The following is a 21,172-nucleotide window of genomic DNA, read 5'->3' as shown; positions in this document are numbered from 1 at the left end:
GTGGGAACAAAAATCTGAATCTCTACGCTGCCACATCATCAACCATCCACTTTAAATTCTGTTGCTATCAGTGTGAAGCATGGATGTATTATTAGAACTAAATCTAAACACACCCATGCTTTTCTTTTCACTCCTTTCTTAATTCAGGAATAGCTGTCTTCCGGGGGTGCCTGTAGGCCCCCTTACCTCGGTTACTGTCGCCCCAACTTGTATGAGGTCTTTATTTTTTTATGTTAACACGCGTTTAACACTGAAATACTTTGATTTTAATACAGCTATTTGGGGGTAATAATAGTTTTGTGCTGTCACGGCATGTAAATCGGCAGCCCTGTGACGTTGTGTAGGTAGGTGCGTTTTGAAGCACGAGATTGAACGTGTGGGCGGAGTTCTTCCTGCTGACAATCATTAGCAACGTAGTAAGCGGTGAACACAGTGACTCAGATCGAGTGCACCCACAGTAGCGAGACAAGAAATAATAAAAGACGTTTGGCGCGGGTGTTGCTGACAGCAGAGGAAGAGGAGCCGACGGCAGGCGCACTGTTCGGCTGCTTTCTAGTGATTTCCCTTGGAGAAAGGAGCAAGAGACATTCGTACATTTACGAATAGAGAATCAGAGCAGTGTAATTTTATTTTTCCTCATTCTCTAGTCAGCCGTCTACCGAAGCTTGCCCCGCGCAGGCAGACGGAAATACCTTGAAAATGCCTCCTATCGACAATGACACCGGGAAGAATGAACTCAGATCTCGGATACAGCAGCTTATTGACACCAATCAAGTGGTGGTTTTCAGCAAAAGCTACTGTCCGTATTGTGTCAAGGTGAGTTGTTCGTTTTGTCGTGGGGGGAGACCTCGCTTACGCCGGTCGGAAACTTCCATTTTCTCCCGCGAAGTAGACGGGCTTGGTCTAATTGCTGGTTGTCCTTGCTACGTTAGTGTGACCGGCAACTTCGGTTTGTTTAAGTTTGGATGCAAAGTTTATTACTACAAAGTTAACAAACCCCACCAAACGTCTAGGCAGAGATCAATATCAGGCGTTATCAAGTTAATCGCTTGGTTATCTGGTTATCTGAGTGTAGTCCCCTCTAGAAAATTTATATAATTTATAGCTCATAGCTAGCTTAACACCTAACAGTTCAGCTAATTACATCTCCAAGAAAACACGTACTGTCGCACCGTGTATCCTGTTTACAAAGCAGTGTCTGTGAAGTTCCCACTTGATTTGTTTAGTTTCCGGTAAGGTTTGGTTTCTTGTAGTTAAATCATGTCCTACGTAACGGAGGCTTTTAGGGGTTAGCTAACATTTAACACAGGATTATATTGAACCAAAGTCATGTTTTAAAACTCATTTAAATGATGGAAAAATGATTTTCGGCCAACAAAGCAAATCAAAGCGAGTTTGTTAAAGTGCTGCTAATAAGACAGGGTGTTTCTGCTTATATGTATGTCTTGTGCACTTTGACCATGTGTACCATGTGACTAAGGAAATTATTATATCACCTTTTCATATTGTGTCTTCCCAGGTAAAAGACCTGTTCACGGAGCTGAAAGTCGAGTGTAACGTGGTGGAGTTGGACCTCATAGGTAAGAGGAAGATGTTTTGTTAAGTTTGTAGAAATTAAATGCTGTATGCCATGTTTTATTTGGTTGTGCCTAAGAAAATTCGTCACCATGTTCAGAGGCAGGTTTGAGATCTGGTATTCACGGAGAGGCAGGCAATCACTCACACACAGCAATGGATTATCAAAGTGAAGCTCAGTCCAATATTTAATATTTGCATACATTTATCCAGTCTTGCATCTTGTCACTCTGCATCTCTAACCTCAATAAGCTTGACTTTACCACATTATTTGGCTTTTATAAGCAGAGTATGAATATTAATTAACTGTGTTACTACAGACTAAAATGTAGTTGTAAACAGATATAAGTGTGTGTTAGTGTATTTGTCGGCAACTTTACTCATAACTGTAACTCATAAATTAGAGATGGTGGGATGTTGTTTTCCCCAGACTGTGCTGTGGTCCTCCTTTGCAGCAGCACAAAACATGCTGAGTCACTCACTGAGGATATCTTGGCCTCATGCCATATCTCACTAAACTTCAACCTCTTGCCAAGTAAAGTCTGTCACAGTCTCAGCTGTTATGTTGAAGGTAGTATGCAGGGATGTTGATGATTAACCACCATTAAGAATATTTTCAAATAATCCTCAATCAAAGATTTAGTGGACAGTTCACCTTCCTGTCTTAATCAGTGGGCATGTTAGACAGCAGGTAACCATGGCCACCATGCTACTTTGTGTTATTAGTCAGCTCAGATTGGTGAAACAGACCTGACAACATGTTAAACTACCTCCATACAGACTTTTTTAATAAATGGGTGACTATTTCAACATAGCCTGTTTTTGCTTGTTGTAAGTGGCACAATAGCAGTAATAATAGACTCAGTAGATGAATAGCACAGTGTGCTTCCTTTTTTACTATATTTCCATATATTTGTTTATACTGTTATGAATCGATAAGATTCTACACAAACACATGATGCAGAGCTAGTGCAAATATTACCATATGAAATGCAGATATGTGGAAGGAAGGAGTAGTTTTCAATGTTAACTCTTCTCCGCAGAGGATGGAACCAACTACCAGGAGATGCTGCTTGAGATGACTGGACAGAAAACTGTTCCTAATGTCTTCATCAATAAGACACACCTTGGCGGCTGTGACAAAACAATGCAGGTAAGGAACAGATGTGTGTCTATTTGACTATCTTTTGTTGCTCTGAATCATTGTTACACATCTCTGTAAATGTTTCAGATGTCTTTAATACATGATTGCTTTGAAATGATACCCAATCAAGTGTATTGTTGAGACTCCAGAAGCTGTATTCAAACAAAGCTCTTTGGCTCAAGGGATTCGAAGCTCAATCCACTAGTTTGTCATTTGCAAAAAAAAGGACTCATGAAGTGCACAGAAGTGTTGTTCCCTCTCAGTCACAGAACAACAGAAAAACCCAATAGACCTTTGAAACATGAGAAACAGGTTTTGCTTGTTTTGTCCAGCCAACAGTCCAAGACCCAAAGATTTTGTTTTTATTAATATATAAAGAGAAGTTGCAAATCCTCACATATAAAGTGAAACCAACAGATAATTTGCTTGAACAACTGAAATTAATTGATTATCACATCGGTCATCCAAATTGCATCAAAAAGTGACTTTATTCTTACTGTTCTCTGGCAGACACAGCCCCAGCATTTACTGCAGGGCTGGAACTAATGATTATGTTCATTATCAGTTAACCTGATCTGATTGTTTTCCTTGACAAATCTCTTGGTCTATAACATGTCAGAAAATTGTGAAAAATGCTCTGAATGTTTTCCTAAAGCTGAAGGTTATATCTTCACATGACACGTTTTCTCCTAACAGCAATCCAAAACCCCAAGAGATTCATTTTAGTATCGCTGAAAATATTCACATATGAGGAGGTGGAACCAGAATGGGTTTTTTTCTTTGTTTTTTTTTTTTTGTTTCTTTTCTTAAAATTACTCAAAACTCCTGATTAATAATGGCTGCTATTAGAGCTGGGTGTCGCCACTGATTTCCCAAATCGATTCACTTCCAATTCGCAAGGTCCTGATTCAGTGTGATTTTCCATTTTGATTCAATATCGATTGAGTTATTGAGAGATATTTCAGTTACGATATCACTTTTGCTTGGATATGAATGAGATTCTCAGAACTAATGCTGTCTATTATTTGTCTAACCTGGTACATAATTAAAAAATATTAATGTTGACATTAAGAATGGACCCCAAAGCATTTACATTAATGCACTTTGTATTTGACTAACAGTTTAGACGCATGTCTCAAGAAATAATAGGTAGATTAGTAATGTGCGAAGCTAACGTAACCTGGTGCAGCAGCCACAGGTACACACAGCTTCTTCTCCTGTCGGCTGCTCGTTGCACATCTTACACATAGCCTTTCTTTGGTCCAGCTCTTCGTTGTCTTCATAGTTTTTAAATCCAAAAAACAAACACACATCTGTCTTTAGACCGGTCCCTTCAGTGGACTGTCTGCCGAGTGTTTGTCTCTCACGTGGTCACATCGTGTCACGCGAGACTAACAAGGTTAGAGCTTCACACATCCACGGGAAAAGGCCATACATTGTAAAAAGCATATATTAAGCGACTGATCTCTGTATTTTATGAATTGATATTGAATTATTCAAGTGAGGTTCAATTTGAATTAGAAAATCAATCTTTTTCAACCCTGCCCTACAGTTATGTGAAACCTTTTTAGTAGACTTTTGTTTAGTTTTTTTGTATTTCTTACTGTATTTGAAATTGGTTGTGCATATTGTAGCTACATACATAAGTGCTGTATTGTGTTCATGTATCTGTCAGGCCCATAAAGATGGCAGTTTGCAGCAGCTGCTGAGTGGTGAAAATGAATCCTATGACTACGACCTGATCGTCATCGGAGGAGGTTCTGGGGGCCTGGCCTGCTCAAAGGTGACGAGAAAAGCTGCAACGCATTAACAGTGTCACCTGTTCAAACATTATTGTTGTTTCTGTTGCTCTGTTGTGCAATTTTGTGGTTGGCATTTTGTCAGAGAATCAGAGTGAAACTAAAGCTGATGTTGTAATGAGTAACCATAGTTTTTGTGCCACTTACAAAGAGACTGCAGAAACATGTAATGTTGCACTAACATTGGGTCTGTTGACAATAGGAAGCAGCTATGTTGGGGAAGAAGGTCATGGTGCTGGACTATGTTGTGCCCACACCAAAAGGAGCCACCTGGGGTAAGATACTTCCACTTAGTTAGACCACCTAGTTAGATACATGTGAAGCAGTATTTATCTGAACCTAATTTGGCTGCTGGCTGATCATTTCCGTGTGTCGTTGCTCTCCTGTGGTGATCAGGTCTTGGTGGAACTTGTGTGAACGTGGGCTGCATTCCCAAGAAGCTGATGCACCAGACAGCCATGTTGGGCACGGCCATGCAGGACGCGCGCAAGTACGGCTGGGAGTTTGACGAGACAGGTGAGGGCACGGAGCGCCAATCCAGGGGGTCACGAAGGGTCACCGGCTGTGGTAAAGCATCATCAGTAGTCTCTGGGTGTCATTCCACTGATGGGTGTCTCTGTCGGTCTGTCCTCAGTGAAACACAACTGGGACACGATGAAGACGGCGGTGAACAACTACATCGGCTCATTAAACTGGGGCTACAGGGTGGCACTGAGAGACAAGAATGTCAACTATGTCAACGCTTATGCAGAGTTCATTGAACCACACAAGATCAAGGTAAATGAGTGCTTTTGGCGGAACCTTCCATGTGTGCGTTCAGATGTTTATCTGGGAATGCTGGTTTGGTTCGACTTAACTGATTTTCTATAACCCCAATATGCAGTTTCTCCTCCTTACATAGTTGGCTCTGTACTGTTATCATACCAAAGATCTCTTTCAAATCTTGATTAAGCCATCTCTTTTAAAATGGTGCCTAGCCTTTTATGGTGGCAGGTTTTTGTTTTGTCCTAAAAACAGGCTTTGATAAACATAGCCTTCCGTGCTGGCTTCCTTTTCAGCATTATTGTTGTGGTTGGCTCCTCTAACTTGTGATCATATTACTAGCTGCACCCAAAGAAAATAGACATTTCAAAACATCCTGCATATCATCGACCAAAAGCCTCTGCTTGATGAATCAGTATCTCAGAGCTTGTGTTTTCCGACAGGCGACAAACAAACGAGGAAAGGAGACATTTTACACCGCAGCTAAGTTTGTCTTGGCTACAGGCGAGAGGCCGCGCTACCTGGGCATCCCTGGAGACAAGGAGTACTGCATCACCAGGTGAGAGCATGATGCCAAGTACATGGTGGATCTGACACCATCTGTCCTATCAGATAACATGCTGTGTCACTGGAAGCCCCATCTAGAGCTCATTTGTTTGACCAGAGTTTAGATTCAGCAGATGTATGATCTCTGAAAACACAAACACATCCTTTAATGATCTGGACTCTTGTGTCCTCCGCAGGTGGCCGTGCCTCAGGGCATCTATTAATCTCCCAGCTGTCTAAATGTTATGTGAGATTATCCTCAGGTGTTTTATGTGATTACGCTGCTGTTCTGGCAACCGACAATTGATGGTCTCATGCCGCTCACTTAGGTGGTAGTGTGACATAAGACACAACCCCAGGCTGGGCATTTCTGTATGGACTGTTATTTTGTGTCCAATACTGGTTTGTGTAATCTAAGCATGTAGTGTAAAGACAGAAATGTTTTATTTTTAACCTGAAATCTTCTGACTCAACAATAAGTTATGTCAGCTAGTTAAATAACACTACAGCATCATGTTTTACCTGCTCTGTTTGACGTCTTCTTTGCTTCTCTGTTGTTCCCAAAGTGATGACCTCTTCTCATTGTCTTACTGCCCGGGAAAGACCCTGGTGATCGGGGCGTCCTACGTGGCTCTGGAGTGCGGTGGCTTCCTGGCTGGCTTGGGTCTCGACGTCACCGTCATGGTCCGGTCTATTTTGCTGAGGGGCTTTGACCAGGACATGGCCAACCGTGCCGGAGAGCACATGGAGGAGCATGGTGTTAAGTTCCTCCGCAAATATGTTCCAGTAAAGGTGAGTGTTAAGTAGACTGCTGTGTGCCCAAGTGAAAGTGCTGTAAACTGATGTTTGTTTCGGTATGGCTAGTTGGAAACTTCATATTTAGAAATGGGCATAACCCATCAAAATCACTCAATTTTTTAAAACGCCTGCCATTTTAAGAAAGTTGTGGATCTTAAATCGTTTCATATGACCTAAGGTAACCTCCATTTGTAAGGCAACAGGTCATCAGCAGACTGTGTGTAACCAGATTTATTTTTTTTTTACCATATTACATCATAAATCTTACCTTTTTTTCCCCTCTGCCTCCCCCGCGGCTGTGTGTGTCAGGTAGAGGAGCTGGAAGCAGGCACTCCTGGCAGGCTGAAGGTGACAGCCAAGTCCACAGAAACTGATGAGATCATCGAGGGAGAGTACAACACTGTATGTACTAATCTATCATTTCCTCCTTCCCTTAACTGCCATATGATCCTGTCACTGTAGAATACCTTGTAAGTTATTTGAGATGTGCCCAATTTGTATAGAATTATTAAAGCTCATTACCATGAAATGTTATTTAATTTTCTGTTTTATTAGCAAGCTCAACAACTGCTGCCAGATTCAACCAGTTAGCTCCTGTTAGCTAGAATAACAACAAAGTCAATGTAATTCTGAATCAACCAGCTAAAGTCTGCTTTAAGAGAGTTTTTAAAAAAAAAAAAAAAAAAAAAAAAAAAAAAAAAAAAAAAAAGCAAGAAAACTGCCATGTTCTGATATTCAGCTGTCGTCACACAGGGTTGATGCCAAACAATATGAAGGGTTGCAGAAAGGAAATAATCAATTTAAACAACTATAGCATTAAACATTTCCTTTTCCTAGTTTTTGTATTCAGCCATCCTTGTGCAAATGAAGCTCCAGCAACTTCACTGACTGAGGACTTTGTTTAAACTAAACAAACTGTTTCTTTGTTCTTAAGGTGTTGATAGCAGTGGGCCGAGATGCGTGCACAGACAAGATTGGTCTGGACAAGATAGGGGTCAAAGTCAACTCCAAGTAAGTCTATTATCTGAATGTATGTTTTTTTTGTATGTTCATTCATCCCTGTTACATATGGCGTCCTGTGCCTTTAAGACTCATGGTACAGTCATGGTGATTCAGCAGTTATTGCCTTCTCATGGCTCTCTGCAGGGGGCGGGGTGAGTGCGGTGTGGGATTTGATCAGGAGAGGAGGGGTGTCTTGTTAGTACAATGAGAAAGCACTTCTACAGTGTATCGGCAGGTTTTAATGGAAAATAAATGTTCTAAATGTAAGATCTTTACATTCTTGTGTCATTATGTTGCACTGTCTGACTCAGTTTGCCTTAATGTGCCTCATCAATACATTTCCTGTTGACTGTTTTTTTTTTTTTTTTTTTTTTTTTTTTTTTTTTTTTCTGGCCATTAATCATTTCAGAGTTTTATTTATTTTTTCAGAAAACCAGAATCAAAGCTTAAATAATCTTCTAAAGTTGTTTGTTTTGCAGTAGATTATTTATTTTTAGTGTTATATCCGTTGTGAATGTAGCCTTTTCTTTGAGGTTTTGGTCAACTATTTTGTGAATGACTGAATGGTTCAGCCTATGAGGCCGACAGGGATTAAGACGGCATGAGGCCAGCTTAAAAGAGCACTCTCAGTCATATGCCCCAGTCTTATGACCATAGTAGTATTCAGATGAAGCAAACACACAGCCTCACGGCGCCTGGGTTCAGGGGCCGTCAGCAGGTTGGTTTGATCTCCTGCTGTACAGAGTGGAATAGAAACGTGGCTGTATAAATACTGTTTCAGCTGTATCTCTTCATGTTGCCCAACATGACCTTAGACCCACTTCATTTGATCTCTGCCTTGTGCTGGACAGACATACCTCTGCTCTGTTGTTCCTTTGACCAAACATGTATTTATCTGCAGTCATTTGTTTCCAGTATTTCTATGTTTGCATGTTCCCCATGATTAAATATGGGTAAAAATGTTCCACTTAATGAGGCTAAAATAAATGCTATTTTAGTTTGCTTGAAAGAAAAAAAACATTTATATGAAGTATGGGTTTCTCTGTGCCATCCGCCAGGAATGGAAAAATCCCAGTGAACGATGAAGAGCAGACCAACGTGCCCCACATCTACGCCATTGGAGACATTCTGGAGGGCAAGTGGGAGCTGACACCTGTCGCCATCCAGGCTGGCAAGCTGTTGGCACGACGCCTCTATGGGGGAGCAACACTCAAGGTGCACCAGCATTAACAGACACTTGTGCTGTAGACCTACTGAAACCTCAATACCAAACCTTCCACTATTCAATTATCACTGGGATATTGTGTGACATGTGAGAGCAGAGGGATTCATTTCCCCAGACAACAAATGGTAATTAATCTGTGTTTGGGCAGTGTGACTACATCAACGTTCCCACAACTGTCTTCACCCCAATGGAGTACGGCTCCTGTGGTCTGTCAGAGGAGAGAGCCACTGAGCTCTACGGGCAGGACAACATCGAGGTAAAACGCATGCACACGCGCGCGCAAACACACACACACACACACACACACACACACACACACACACACAGTGTCATCTGAATAATTTATCAGAGATCTGGTTCACCTTACTGTGAACCTCATGATCGGCTGGAGTAAAGTCCATCTCTGAGACAAGAGTTCTGCTTTGTAATCCAGGTTCCCAAAATCAGTGAAGATTTGTAATCCTCTTACATGAGTAGACTTGGCTAGAAACATATTTGTCTAATGTAAGCTAAAATAATACTACTATCTTTAAGTTCTGCTGACTCACCTGATCATGTTGGTGTTTTCATCCATGTGAGAGTGTGTTTCCTCTGAACTCGTCCAGTCTGATTAGTTTTGTCTGCTGCTTTATTTGTGCATGCAGGATGGTCAGTGGTGCCAGGCAGAGAATACATGGCACATTCATTTTTTCCCCAGTAATATGAGCTGCTCAGTAAACCCAGGCAGACTTTGACTGCAGATTTATTTGAACTATAAATCTACAACTCTTTATTTTCAGTTTTAGCACTTCCTGTCTAAATAAAATCACTTGAGCTAAGAGGAACTGATGTTATTCATGTCTTATGAAATGCTGCCAGTTGCTGTTACACAATCATAAACCATCACTGTGTTTCTGGTCTCTGTGTTCAGGTGTACCACAGTCTGTTCTGGCCTCTGGAGTTCACTGTGCCTGGCAGGGACAACAACAGATGCTACTCCAAGATCATCTGCAGTAAACTGGACAGTGTAAGATTATTAATACTTTTACATATGAATTATATATATATATATATATCTCTATATAGATGTGTTACGTGAATGATGATGTTTCTGCTTTGTAGGATCGAGTCATCGGGTTCCACTACCTGGGCCCTAACGCAGGCGAGGTGACGCAGGGATTCGGTACAGCCATGAAGTGTAGAGTCACCAAGGAGCAGCTGGACAGCACCATCGGCATCCACCCGACCTGTGCTGAGGTAAGAAGACGACTGTCATTAACAGCCAGAATAGAACCTTTTATCATTTTTATTTAGTTTTACCTTCTGTCCCTCAGTGCTTTGTTTGAGGTTTGGTTCATTGTGGTCACTTTTGTCATTCTCTAGTTTACACTGCTAAAACCACGCCCAGTGCTTATCAGACACTTCACATTTTGTTTTTGGTGTGTGGCAACAGTGTTGTGTTGAGTTACCTGTAAGAAGATATCAGGAAATGCCAAAATACTCAATACCAGACAAAATGCAGAACAAACATGCTGAACTCAAACAGGAAGCTGTTTTTTTATGTAGATGTTGCAGCCAGATTTCAAAGATTTGCTCTTGGATTTCATATACAGGATGACATGACATAAAAACAACGAAATCATAAAATCTTTATCTCTCTGCCCATTCAAGATCATGAATGTATTGCTTCCTGTTCTCACATGGCTCTTTCAAAATTAATTGATGCTAACAGGCAGCATGGCCAACTTAGCGCCTTTGTTGCTAGATTAATTTACTTTTTATACCCCTTTAACCAACCTTTTTTTATTAAAGTAGAGTATTTTTCATAAAGACCACGCGACACATCTAGTAACTCTTTGGACAAACCTTGGCTACTTTCCATAGAAAAGAGTTGCCAGCCTCGCCTCTCTGTGTCCATTCTGTTCAGAGTTGTGTGAGGGACAAAATAAGAACGATATTCTGTCACTTCTAACTTTCTCTTTGAGTGATCATTTTACAAGTAACCGGAGCTGAAATTACTGATCAGTCTTTGTCTTTAATTTATGCGTTTGGTGATTTTTGTCAGACGTCACCGTTATAAAATCAGGATTTTAGCAGCAGCTTGGAAGTTAACATGTAGTCTTAATGTGCAGTGTTTCAGTCACTATTTCATACTTGTTGAGATATCAGATAACAGAAAATACAGGAATTTGTCTGTATTAAAATACTGTATGTGTGAGCACAGAGGAGAGAAGCAAACAGATAAAGAGGTGAAACCAGCTGACACTAGACTGAATGCAAATACGACAGTGACATCAGTTGTGAACAGCGGTTCGTCAACAGGTTTCACCTATGTCCATAATCACTGACCACACTGTGTCCAGCTATATACTGGGTTTTGACCAAGTCTTGTTGAGTTTAATTCTGTGTGAATGATCAGGCTGTGCCAGACACACATTTGATCAGACCACATTAAACAGGGCAGCCACAGGCAACAGCTTAAAGTATTAACACGTCTGTTTTCGGAGGTCTGAGTTTCTTTTATCATCTAGTGAAAAGGTTTTATCTTCTAGTTTGTTGCAGAGTTTAAAATGAATTAATATTTAAATATATTTCTTCTACTGTGTTGCATGGTGTGCATTAATTAGCTTAATTAATTCTAATAGCTTAAGATCTTAGCATTATGCATTCATTATGTTAATGTGGAATGGTGATAATTGCAGCACATTAAGCAGCTCAAGTGCCTCTTGTTTGATGTTTTACATTATTTGGGATTCAATTTTGTAACAAACTTCCAACATATCTTCATCTGATATTGAGGATGTAATGTCCATCACTGTGTAATATTCTGGTTTTCCTCTAGACTGGACATTTGTAGTTTTATACACAAAACCACAATATTCACTTAGAAACGTTTCATTTCAACCAGTGACTTTTGTATTTCTGAGTTGTTTAGTTCCTGGTAGCCTGAGGAAAATGTTAGGTGTATGTTACGGAAACTTGCAGATACTCTGTAAAAGCTGCTCTGCCTGACTTGTGTGTCCTCTTCCTTTATAGATCTTTACCACCATGGAAGTGACCAAGAGCTCCGGTGGAGACATCACCCAGGCCGGCTGCTGAGGTTAAACCCTGCTTGTTTAGCGGGCTGCTCTTATATTAGACTCTCCTCCAGACCACTCTCATCTTAGCTCCCACTCAGTGTTTAAGCTCAGCCTCAACTCCAGTCGCTCACTTTACAGGGCAGTTGTTTCTCAGGACAAACCGAACACCACAGCCAGCGTCTGAATCAGTGGAAGCGCTCTGGGAGCTAAGAGGTGACTGGAACACGTCAGAGCTAAGAACATGTGTGTCCAGCTCTGGCTGGGGTCGTTTAATATAAGGGCAGCCTGCTGAACAGCGGGGTTACTCTGCTGATATTTCCACCGGGCTCCAACAGTGTGTACTTCTCAGAGGAGCACCAACACACACACTAACTTTGAGTGTGTGTTTGGGCTGTTTGTGACGTCCTGGCCCGTAACCCCAAATAATGAGGTGGGCGAGGATCGATGTCCCTCTGCAGAAGCACCTGATGGTGGCCCGAACCCTTCGTCCAACCCCCAACTTAAAACACTTGTCATTCACTCCCCGGTATACACATGGTATACAAACTGAAGTTGACTTTAGAAGGACAGATCTGAATTGGCGCACACAGGATTTGATTGGATGCACGGCTCTGAACTCTGCTCCAGCTTGTGATGGAAACAAATTATTTAATCTGATGTATGTATGTGTAGATTAAATGTCATCATGTCTCCTCTGTCTAGCCTTCATCATTCCACACATTCCTCTTACCAGGTCAGTAAGATAAAATCGAGGTCTGTACATGTTGCTATCTGTTGCCGTGTGGAGGCACCAGGGTTTTCTGCCTTAGAGAGAACTCCATTTATTCTACCAAAGTGTTTAGCATGACAAGTCTGCAGAGAGATCAGCAGCCAGCAGATCTGCACCTCTCAAACCTCCGCTGTGTTGCATCACCACAGTTTCATAGAGAATTGAATGGAAAATAAACCGGAATTGTACTGAATGTTGTTTCAACAAAAACCTTTTCTCAAGTTTTTACTCTTATTAATTTAATACTTGTTTGTTGCATCTTGCTGTTTGCCTCTGCGTTATGTGTGTATGTAAAAGATATATTCAGTCTGCTAGAGGACAGTATTCTGACTGCTGTCAGTGAGTGACATTGGTCATCTTTATAAATGACTTGTTCGCTGGTGTCAAACCACTGTAGATTACTTCTCTCTCAAGATGTAATAAAGGAGGAATTCACCTTCACTGTTGTCACCTTCACATTTTCACTTGTGGAAAGCGGTTTCAAATTCAGCTGAAGCTAAAAGCTGAACAGAATTAGCTTTAATACGATAACTAAAATACAGGTCTGATGGTGTTTATGTGCTGTTGTACAGAACAAAGTTTCTGCAGAGTAATTTTGACCAAGGCTTTAGAGCCTGATACCAGCAGACAAATGGCAGTTCTGTAATGGAAAAGAAAGGGAGCACCAATGTAATACAGTCCCTGTCATTAAGAACTAATGAATAAATATAAAAAGCAAGTTACAATTGATTCTTAGTCTCACATATTCAATTTGAATAAGTTATCTAGTTTATATTAGACAAAATATACATTGCTAAATTGATTTACAGCAACTAATAAAGACTTCTTTTGTATTTTAACAAATGAAGCACAAAAACTAATGACTTTCTAGGGAAAAGTTTATTACGTAAACAGACTTTTAATATATTTTCACTAAAATTACAAAGATTTGGAGCCCCAATAATAAAATTTAAAAAAAATATATTTATTAATAAATGAGACGATTAATCCTCAACTTCCAAAATGTTAATTCTTCATTTTTATTTTAACAATAAACATATAAAACATTTTATGTCAAAATGCCACTGTTCTCTACAATAACACTATGGCAAAGTTTATTTCAAAAATCTCTGGGAAAAAAAATGTGTATTTTCATTTCCAGTTAGCTTGACTGAACTGTGACGCAACTTTATGATAAGCAAAGAAATGGTCTTCGTGGTCGCTGTAGTCTGGCTAGCTCAAACGACACAAATCTATAATTAGATAGTAAAATTAACTCCTCTGTTACGATTGGTATGATATAACAATCTGATGAGTTTTATTCATTTCTTGAAATAAATTGCATAATGTCTATCACACTGCAGCACAGTTTAAATACCCAGGAGATGAGGCGGGGGGAATATTTTTAGTGCTGCTCGTACACAGGTACAGCGGATCAAAATCACCCCGTTGAAATGGGCCAGTCTATTCACATGGTCCACATCAGAGAGCAGCGGAGGAATAATAGCATCATTTTCTGTGTGTGTGTCTGTGGGACTATTCAGCCTCCACAAGTGGCGGTCCTGATCAATAGCATCTGGGCTGGTGTGAAGCCTTTGTTGGGCTCGCCGGCTCACATCTGAAAACGGTGTCACCTGCACCAGCTGCCATGACAACTCTAGCTTTGATGAGTTTCATTTGGCTTGAGGACAATCTGTCAGCGATATGAGATAACTGCTTCACTGGTGTTTGTTATTCCAGCAACACCCAAAAAAACAGGCCATAGCTGACATGTACCTGAGCTCCTGTAGCTGCTCTCATGCTTGGTCAGTTCTCAGTTTATTTCCATATAAATGAAGTAATGAGGAAAGAGAGTCTCAGTTTGTTGATCAGGATGATGCTGGTGTTTTAAAAACTGGTCTGTGCAGTAACTCTGACTCATACTTCCTTGAGGAGTTGATCATCTCCTGAATTTATTTCATTTCTACCTATTTAAATAGCTATTTGTGAGTCCATGTGACTTCAATTTACATGTGTTCACATCTAATTGGTTTCCCTTAGTAAAACAACAACTGGGCAGAGCAGTTTATTTTTTTCCAAAAAGAACAGCATGTATGTGATCACTGTCTCATGGTGGCCTCATTTGTACATCAGAGTATTGGGCACTGGAATAAATTAAATCTGTGTTTTCTTCAATATTGCTTTTATCCCCAGTTTTTTAGTCTATGGTCAAATAAACAAACTCAAACTCAAACCCTAACCCTAACCCTACAGGAGGAGGAGCTGCATACAAATATATTTAATGAAAAAGAGTACAAATTCATTTTGTTCGTGGTTGTTTTGTGTCTCTATTGTCATTTTGTGTCTTTTTGTTGTGGTCTTGCATCCCTCTTTTTTGGGGGTCTCTTTGTGGTCGTTTTATGTCTGGTTGTGACTTGTTGAACGACTCTTTGTAGTCTGTTTCCAAATCCTTGTAGTTTTTTTGTGTCTCTTTGTTGTTGTTTTGAGTATCTATCATTTGTTTTGCATCTGTTTACATAGATTTTGCATCTTGCAGTGAAGAAATGTCCTCACATCATCCACAATTTCTTCTGACGATACAATGACAGCTGTTCTGTTTATATTAGACATCAAAGAATATTAAATCAAAGTGAATCTAACAATGATCTTAACAAGAAAGTAGAGACATTTTCTCAGTACTTTATCACTTTAACCTTGCGAGTATCTTGCAACAACAACCAACCTACAAATGATGCAAAAACTGAATCTTTTTGCTCAACCGACCTCTAATAAGGAAGTGACATTTGACACCGCTTGTAGCAGTGACAAACCACAGTTGACCTATCTTTCCTCCTGTCATGTAATCGTAGAGCTCCTCTGTGTTACAGCTGATATGATCCTTTTGGAGAACTTAGATCTGATTACAATTAGAAAATCAAGCCTGCGAAGTGTCACCATGACTTGCTGGTTTCAACCCACTCCTTATCTTCAATGACCAGCATGAGCTGTCAGTTAAACCCATGCTTACGCAATCAAATCTCAATATGTTAGTTCATAATGACTCAGAAATCTCTTTGAATTGTGTTTGCTGCAAATGATTAACCTGAAGTCACACTGTGAATTCCAATTAAATCACTTGACGGGTCCTGACACGCTATTTGACATAGTTATTGATTAATAGGATACGACCTGAGACATGCAATCGGGAGTGGTTCTACCTGGAAACGTTTCTCTCATTTCCTGCAAGAATCAGAGAAGTGGGTGAAGCTGGAGGCTCTCTCTGCTGTTCATCATTGGACAAGACAACGGGAGGCTAATTTACACTAAACATGAATGAACAATTAAATCAATACAATATAAAATTTAAAATAGACAAAAAAAGCTAGGGAGTTGATGACTTGACATGAGCGGCTCCATCACTCATATGTTTTACTCTTATTCATGGTTTTGTGTTAAATCTACATCAGCACAAACTGATCTTATCATTTAACAATATCTTAATCTTTATTGACACTTTATTATCATTTAATACTGAAACTAGGTGCATGATCTCCCAGATTACCAAAATCCATTGGATAAAAAGCACACTAGGAACAAGATTTGGGCTCCTAAAGCAGTACATGAATCCTCTCCATGTGGTAAATTTCCAGTTGAGTTTATTTGATGTAAATGATCTTTCTTTGGTTTTGCAGACTCTGCTGCTGCTGACAGTCTTTGGCCTGTAGATGGCAGCCCTGTCTCAAAGATGCCTGCATCCTGTTCTGGCCTTCAAGGTGCCGAGAAGACTTTTCTTTTGCTGAATAGTGTGATCCAGATCAAGGTCATCGAAGAGGAGTCGAATCGAGAGCTTGCTTGTAAGATACTTTAAAGGTGCCATATTGTATAAAGGTAGATGTCCATGTCTTTTCTGATTATAAAGCAAGTCTAGGTTCTATATTAATACTGTGAAAGTATCAAAGTGCCCAGTCCACAGGGAAATGCACACAGCCTGTATTCAGAAACTGAGCCTTAAAATGAGCTGTTAGAACTTCTGTAACTTTGTGATGTGACCCAACCCCCGCCCACCTGGACCCACCATCCAACCTTGCAGGATTTGGCCTCTCTGAGTGTTTGCCTGAAATTTGCTGTATATTTTTACTAGATCAACAGTCAGCCAATCAGAAGAGAGGCTTTGAGCCTCTTCTCTTCTTATTGGCTCACCGACCTGTTGTTACTAGAGCTCCAGAGAGAAGCCTGAGAGAGGAGATGTAAAACTACATTTAGATGGTTTTAAGTTCTTAAAACTACAAATATATCTTCTTATGGATCAACACTTCAAATAAAACACAGGGAAAGAGGAAAATATGGACCTTTAAAGACCTTTCACCCCTAATCCAAGAAGCTTTGTCGGTTTGGTTTGTATATTTTACTTCAGCGTGACAGACTTTACAATGAACTTTAAGGCAGGTTTTCTACAAGGAGGGGCTCGCAGCGTACAGAGTGTCTTTTCAGCTGGGAGTTGAATGTTGGACTGGTGACAGATGCACAGAGCGGGAGTACAGCTCTGCTCTCCCTGCAGTATAAGTGTTTCCTCATTTCACATACTTACCACAAAACCATTGAACAGAGGAGACAGAAAAGTGCAAGGAAACTATTCTGGTGTCCTCACGTTCTCAGTGCTATCCTGTTATTTCCAGTTACTTGCTTTTACTTTATCTATATATTTACTTTTTTAGTAAATTTTACACATCAAAGTCTGTTTGCACATCTTGGGGAGTACTAGTGCATATGTGAAAAGAAAATGTATAAAGTCTATTGTGGCTCCAAGTTTGAAAAGGAAACAAAATCTGGGAGTTTTGGTGTTAAACAGAATTTAGCTTATCAGAGCCAGCACATAGACTGTATGTAAAGATGGATGTAGACTCTGTGACATCACCCATAGGTTTCTGAAGAGAGGTTTTGAAGCTCAGAGTTGGTTGCTCCGCACCATCTTGGCAGTGCCTGACTCCGCCCCTAACTCCCAGCAAATCCAAACATGGGCAAAGAAGTGGGGTGTGTATTGAGCCAAGACTTCGGTGAATGCTGGTTTGTGGCAAGCATACACTCACCCACCTGTCACTCAAAGCAACACACCCTCAATTATACATAGCTTTAAGCCTTGATAAAATTTAAACAGATGAGTACCACATAGCCTTAGTCCTAACTGCAGCGGCCATGGGTTAGAGTCTGACCCATGACCCTTTGCTGCATGTCTTCCCCTCTCTCTCGCCCTGACTTTCCTGTCTATCTCTCATTGTCCTATAACAATAAAAGCAAAAAATGCCCCAAAAATAACTTTAAAAATTCACTCCTGTACAGTTGTCATGAAGGAGGAAATTAGCTATAGAGACCAAACCTGTTTTTTGAACCAGGTTGTAAACATGTTTATTTCTGCTGTAAAGTTGGGCATTTTAACATGGGGGTCTAAGGGGACTGACTCACTGTTGGAACTGACCTCAATTGGTCATTAGAGGAACTGCAGTTTTGAGCACTTCAGTGTTGGCTTCATTTTTCAGCACGGAGGTTGCCACTCATAGGGCAAAAAGCTCAAGGCTACGTTAGCCACTACTATATAGATAAAACTTGATATAGTGACCAATAATTTACGATTGATTTAGCAATTAAAAAACATGTAGCTAACGCAATACAGCACAACAACCACCATCGTACCAGTGTCAGTGTGGCAGCTCTTACTATCTCAGTCTGCTGACATGGTGCGAGTGCAGCAAAAGTCGTGGATAAATAGAAAATTTGACTTGATGATGACAGAAGAGTTATAAGGATTTATCCTCTGGGCATCATGAATGTCAATATTTCTTGGCAATATATCTAATAATATCTAATATCTAATAGTTGTTGAGATATCTCAGTCGGAGAAACATGCTGCTCATGTGGCTTAAAAGAACAAAGCAGGTACACAAGGAAACCATCACACAGATTTCAAATTCACTGGACACTCATAGACAGAGCAGGAAGAAATATCATGCTAACACTGTTGTTTCACTAGTAATGAAAATTTCAGATTTTCTAGTAAAAAAACTATTTATTAAGTCTTTGAATTGAGTTGCATTGCAGTCATGTAAACTCAAGATGACGGGGCCAATTGGCAAAATAAACTTTTCCTTACTGGTATTGATGCAGTCACATCTAACAGCAGCTCTGCTTCCCCTTCCTGTATGGTGGAATGGAAGGAGCAAAACCATCAAGTATTTTTATATATGAATTGTATATACAAACTTTTCCAAGTTAATGGATCATACGTATGGATACTAATGGATCATAGGGTTGTTTGAATATCTTTATAGACAAGTTCTGCAGCCTGTCAAACACGAAGAATCATTGTATTGATAAGTTATTTTTCTACCTCTAGTCAAATTGTGTCTGATGACTCTGGTGCTGGTTTAAATTTCATTTTCTTTACTTTTAAGGAAGGTTGTGACTATGATTCCCAAATACCTGAATACCTGATTTTTCTTTTCAATCTAAAGACAAATACATCGGGTTGAACTGTGTTTGATGAGTGGTTGTCCTTTGGAAAAGTAGCACGCCTGCTTTCCTTCACTGACAAACAGAATTAAACTGGCTCGCTGCCTCATCGAGGAGTATGGGAAACAAGCTCAAAGATTCAGTGAGGTAGTAAACTGAAGTTTTAGACATGAGGAGCATTTCTTTAAAACAAATTGACTCCATTTTCAGATCATGGAAATTCACTTTTTTTTTTACTTAGCATCATTCAAAAGGACATTTGTATAATAATCTTAAATAAATAATTCAAAATGAATCATTGTAGTTTTAAAAACTTATTTCTTACTTTGACATCATTAAGATTCAAGTGATCAACTTGTTTGTTATAGAGCTTTAATAGAATTTTCCCTTTTTTGCTGTTAAAAGCCGTTTAATCTCTTTCTTGTCATCATTCATTTTTTTTCTTATCTCTGTTTGTTTCTTCAGCCAAATTTTTTTGCTTTTAAGTTGAAACGACTTCTTCATCTAGAATCTCCCAATAGTTTTTTGAGCCAATTTCATGTTGAGTGTGTGGAGATTTTATAACCTCATTTATCTGTCAGCACAACTCAGCTCCTCGCTCTTTTTCCACAAGTCTTCAGCTAATCAGCAGTGGGGAATGTAAGACATGCTCAAGACTCGTTTTTCATCTGTTTGTAGTCATTTTGTGTCGCTTTGTGGTTATGTTGTGGTTGTTTTGCCTCTCGTTGTGATTGTTTTTCGTCTCTTTGTGATTCTCCTTGTGGTGATTTTGAAGGTACAGCCCAGGGGGGGGGGCCCCCCAGACCCTTTGGACCCCTGAGTCTTTGCTTGGTAGGTAGGTTGGCAGGAAAAGAAAGTTGCTTATTCTTGTTTATCACTTTCCTCAGTGACCAGATTTAAACTGGCAGGTTTCCGTGCCAAACCTGCTTCTCTAACCTTTGACCATGTGTTGACTCTGCTTGACACCTCTCGCTTGATTGGTCAGTCGCTGGGGGAATGTGCGCTGACTCCTGGCCGGTCCTAACCCCACCGAAGATCACCCATCATTCCATTCTCAGACAGTAAACACTGACAGGCTTCACACCGCCTTACCATCAGGCCCGGGGTTTGATCAGTCGCGTGGCTCCTAACCCATCCTGACTTCTCCCAGGGATCTGATCCATGATGCCTAGAAGATGGACATGAGGAATGCGGGGGAAGGTCAGGGGTCAAAAGCAACTCAGCAGGAAGTCCCCCCTGCCCTAATTAGCTAAACCTGGGATTCTGTCTGGAGATGGATGGCGCTCCAAAACACTGACTGGTTCACCCCCTTCTGGGCCTGTAGGTTCAAAATGAGAGCAGCTGTATCACACACCGGATTAAAGTCCAACTCTGAAGGCCTCGCTGCAGTCATGTGCTCTCTCCTTTTGAGGTCATACTCCCCGTGAAGCCCCCATCAGATACGATGTGTGTCAAAGGCATTTCTGTATTTCATGAGTTACTTTTTTTTTTTATCCTAGTCTCATATTTACTGATGCTCAACACGTTGTACAGGAGCCAAAGTTCCAACGTGGATCAAGAGATTATGGTTTGGTTGAAATTTGTTCCATCAGACTCAAGTGATCTTCTTTCTTGACACAAGACCAGAACTGCCTGTGTAATCCTTGACTGACAGTTCAGGTTATAGCGGAGTGTCACTGTGGCGACACAAGAAATATCATGCAGATAGCTTGGCAAAATCTTGCAGCAGAAGTGCGTCATCATTAAAGTTTAATCAGATTCAGGACTTTATTTGTTGAGCGAATCACGGAAACATCTGCACTGCACGTCATGAGACATTTAACGCAACATTTAATTTGACCTATGACATCATGGATCAAGGAATTTAAAATCATGTTTTGCCCTCATGTAACACACTTTTGCTCCTGTATATGTATAATGCATTAAAGGGTGATTTAGTAAACATGCCACCCTAATGAAAATACTTATAAATCTAACATTCCTGTAGAATTTCCATCAGGATGTGGTGATCAATATATCTTAACAGTGACC

The 21,172-nt window shown here is 40.3% G+C and overlaps 1 protein-coding gene across 1 annotated transcript; it reads left to right on the top strand.

Moving 5' to 3' along the window:
* Window positions 1–459: 459 nt before the first annotated feature.
* On the top strand, window positions 460–13,120 carry txnrd3 (thioredoxin reductase 3). The gene is made up of 16 exons (XM_023424747.2): window positions 460–816; window positions 1,520–1,580; window positions 2,619–2,728; window positions 4,395–4,502; window positions 4,721–4,793; window positions 4,915–5,034; window positions 5,153–5,295; window positions 5,724–5,839; window positions 6,393–6,618; window positions 6,934–7,026; window positions 7,559–7,635; window positions 8,685–8,841; window positions 9,000–9,107; window positions 9,762–9,857; window positions 9,953–10,087; window positions 11,867–13,120. The coding sequence occupies exons 1-16, from the start codon at window positions 700–702 to the stop codon at window positions 11,933–11,935; spliced, it is 1,809 nt and encodes a 602-aa protein (XP_023280515.2). The 5' UTR covers window positions 460–699; the 3' UTR covers window positions 11,936–13,120.
* Window positions 13,121–21,172: the final 8,052 nt, after the last annotated feature.

The sequence above is a fragment of the Seriola lalandi genome, unplaced genomic scaffold (genome assembly GCF_002814215.2).
Source record: "Seriola lalandi dorsalis isolate HSWRI2012SDOR001 ecotype SW California unplaced genomic scaffold, Sedor1 jcf7180002054748, whole genome shotgun sequence".
NCBI classification, from domain to species: domain Eukaryota; kingdom Metazoa; phylum Chordata; class Actinopteri; order Carangiformes; family Carangidae; genus Seriola; species Seriola lalandi.
This window is presented reverse-complemented; position numbering and strand designations above follow the sequence as displayed.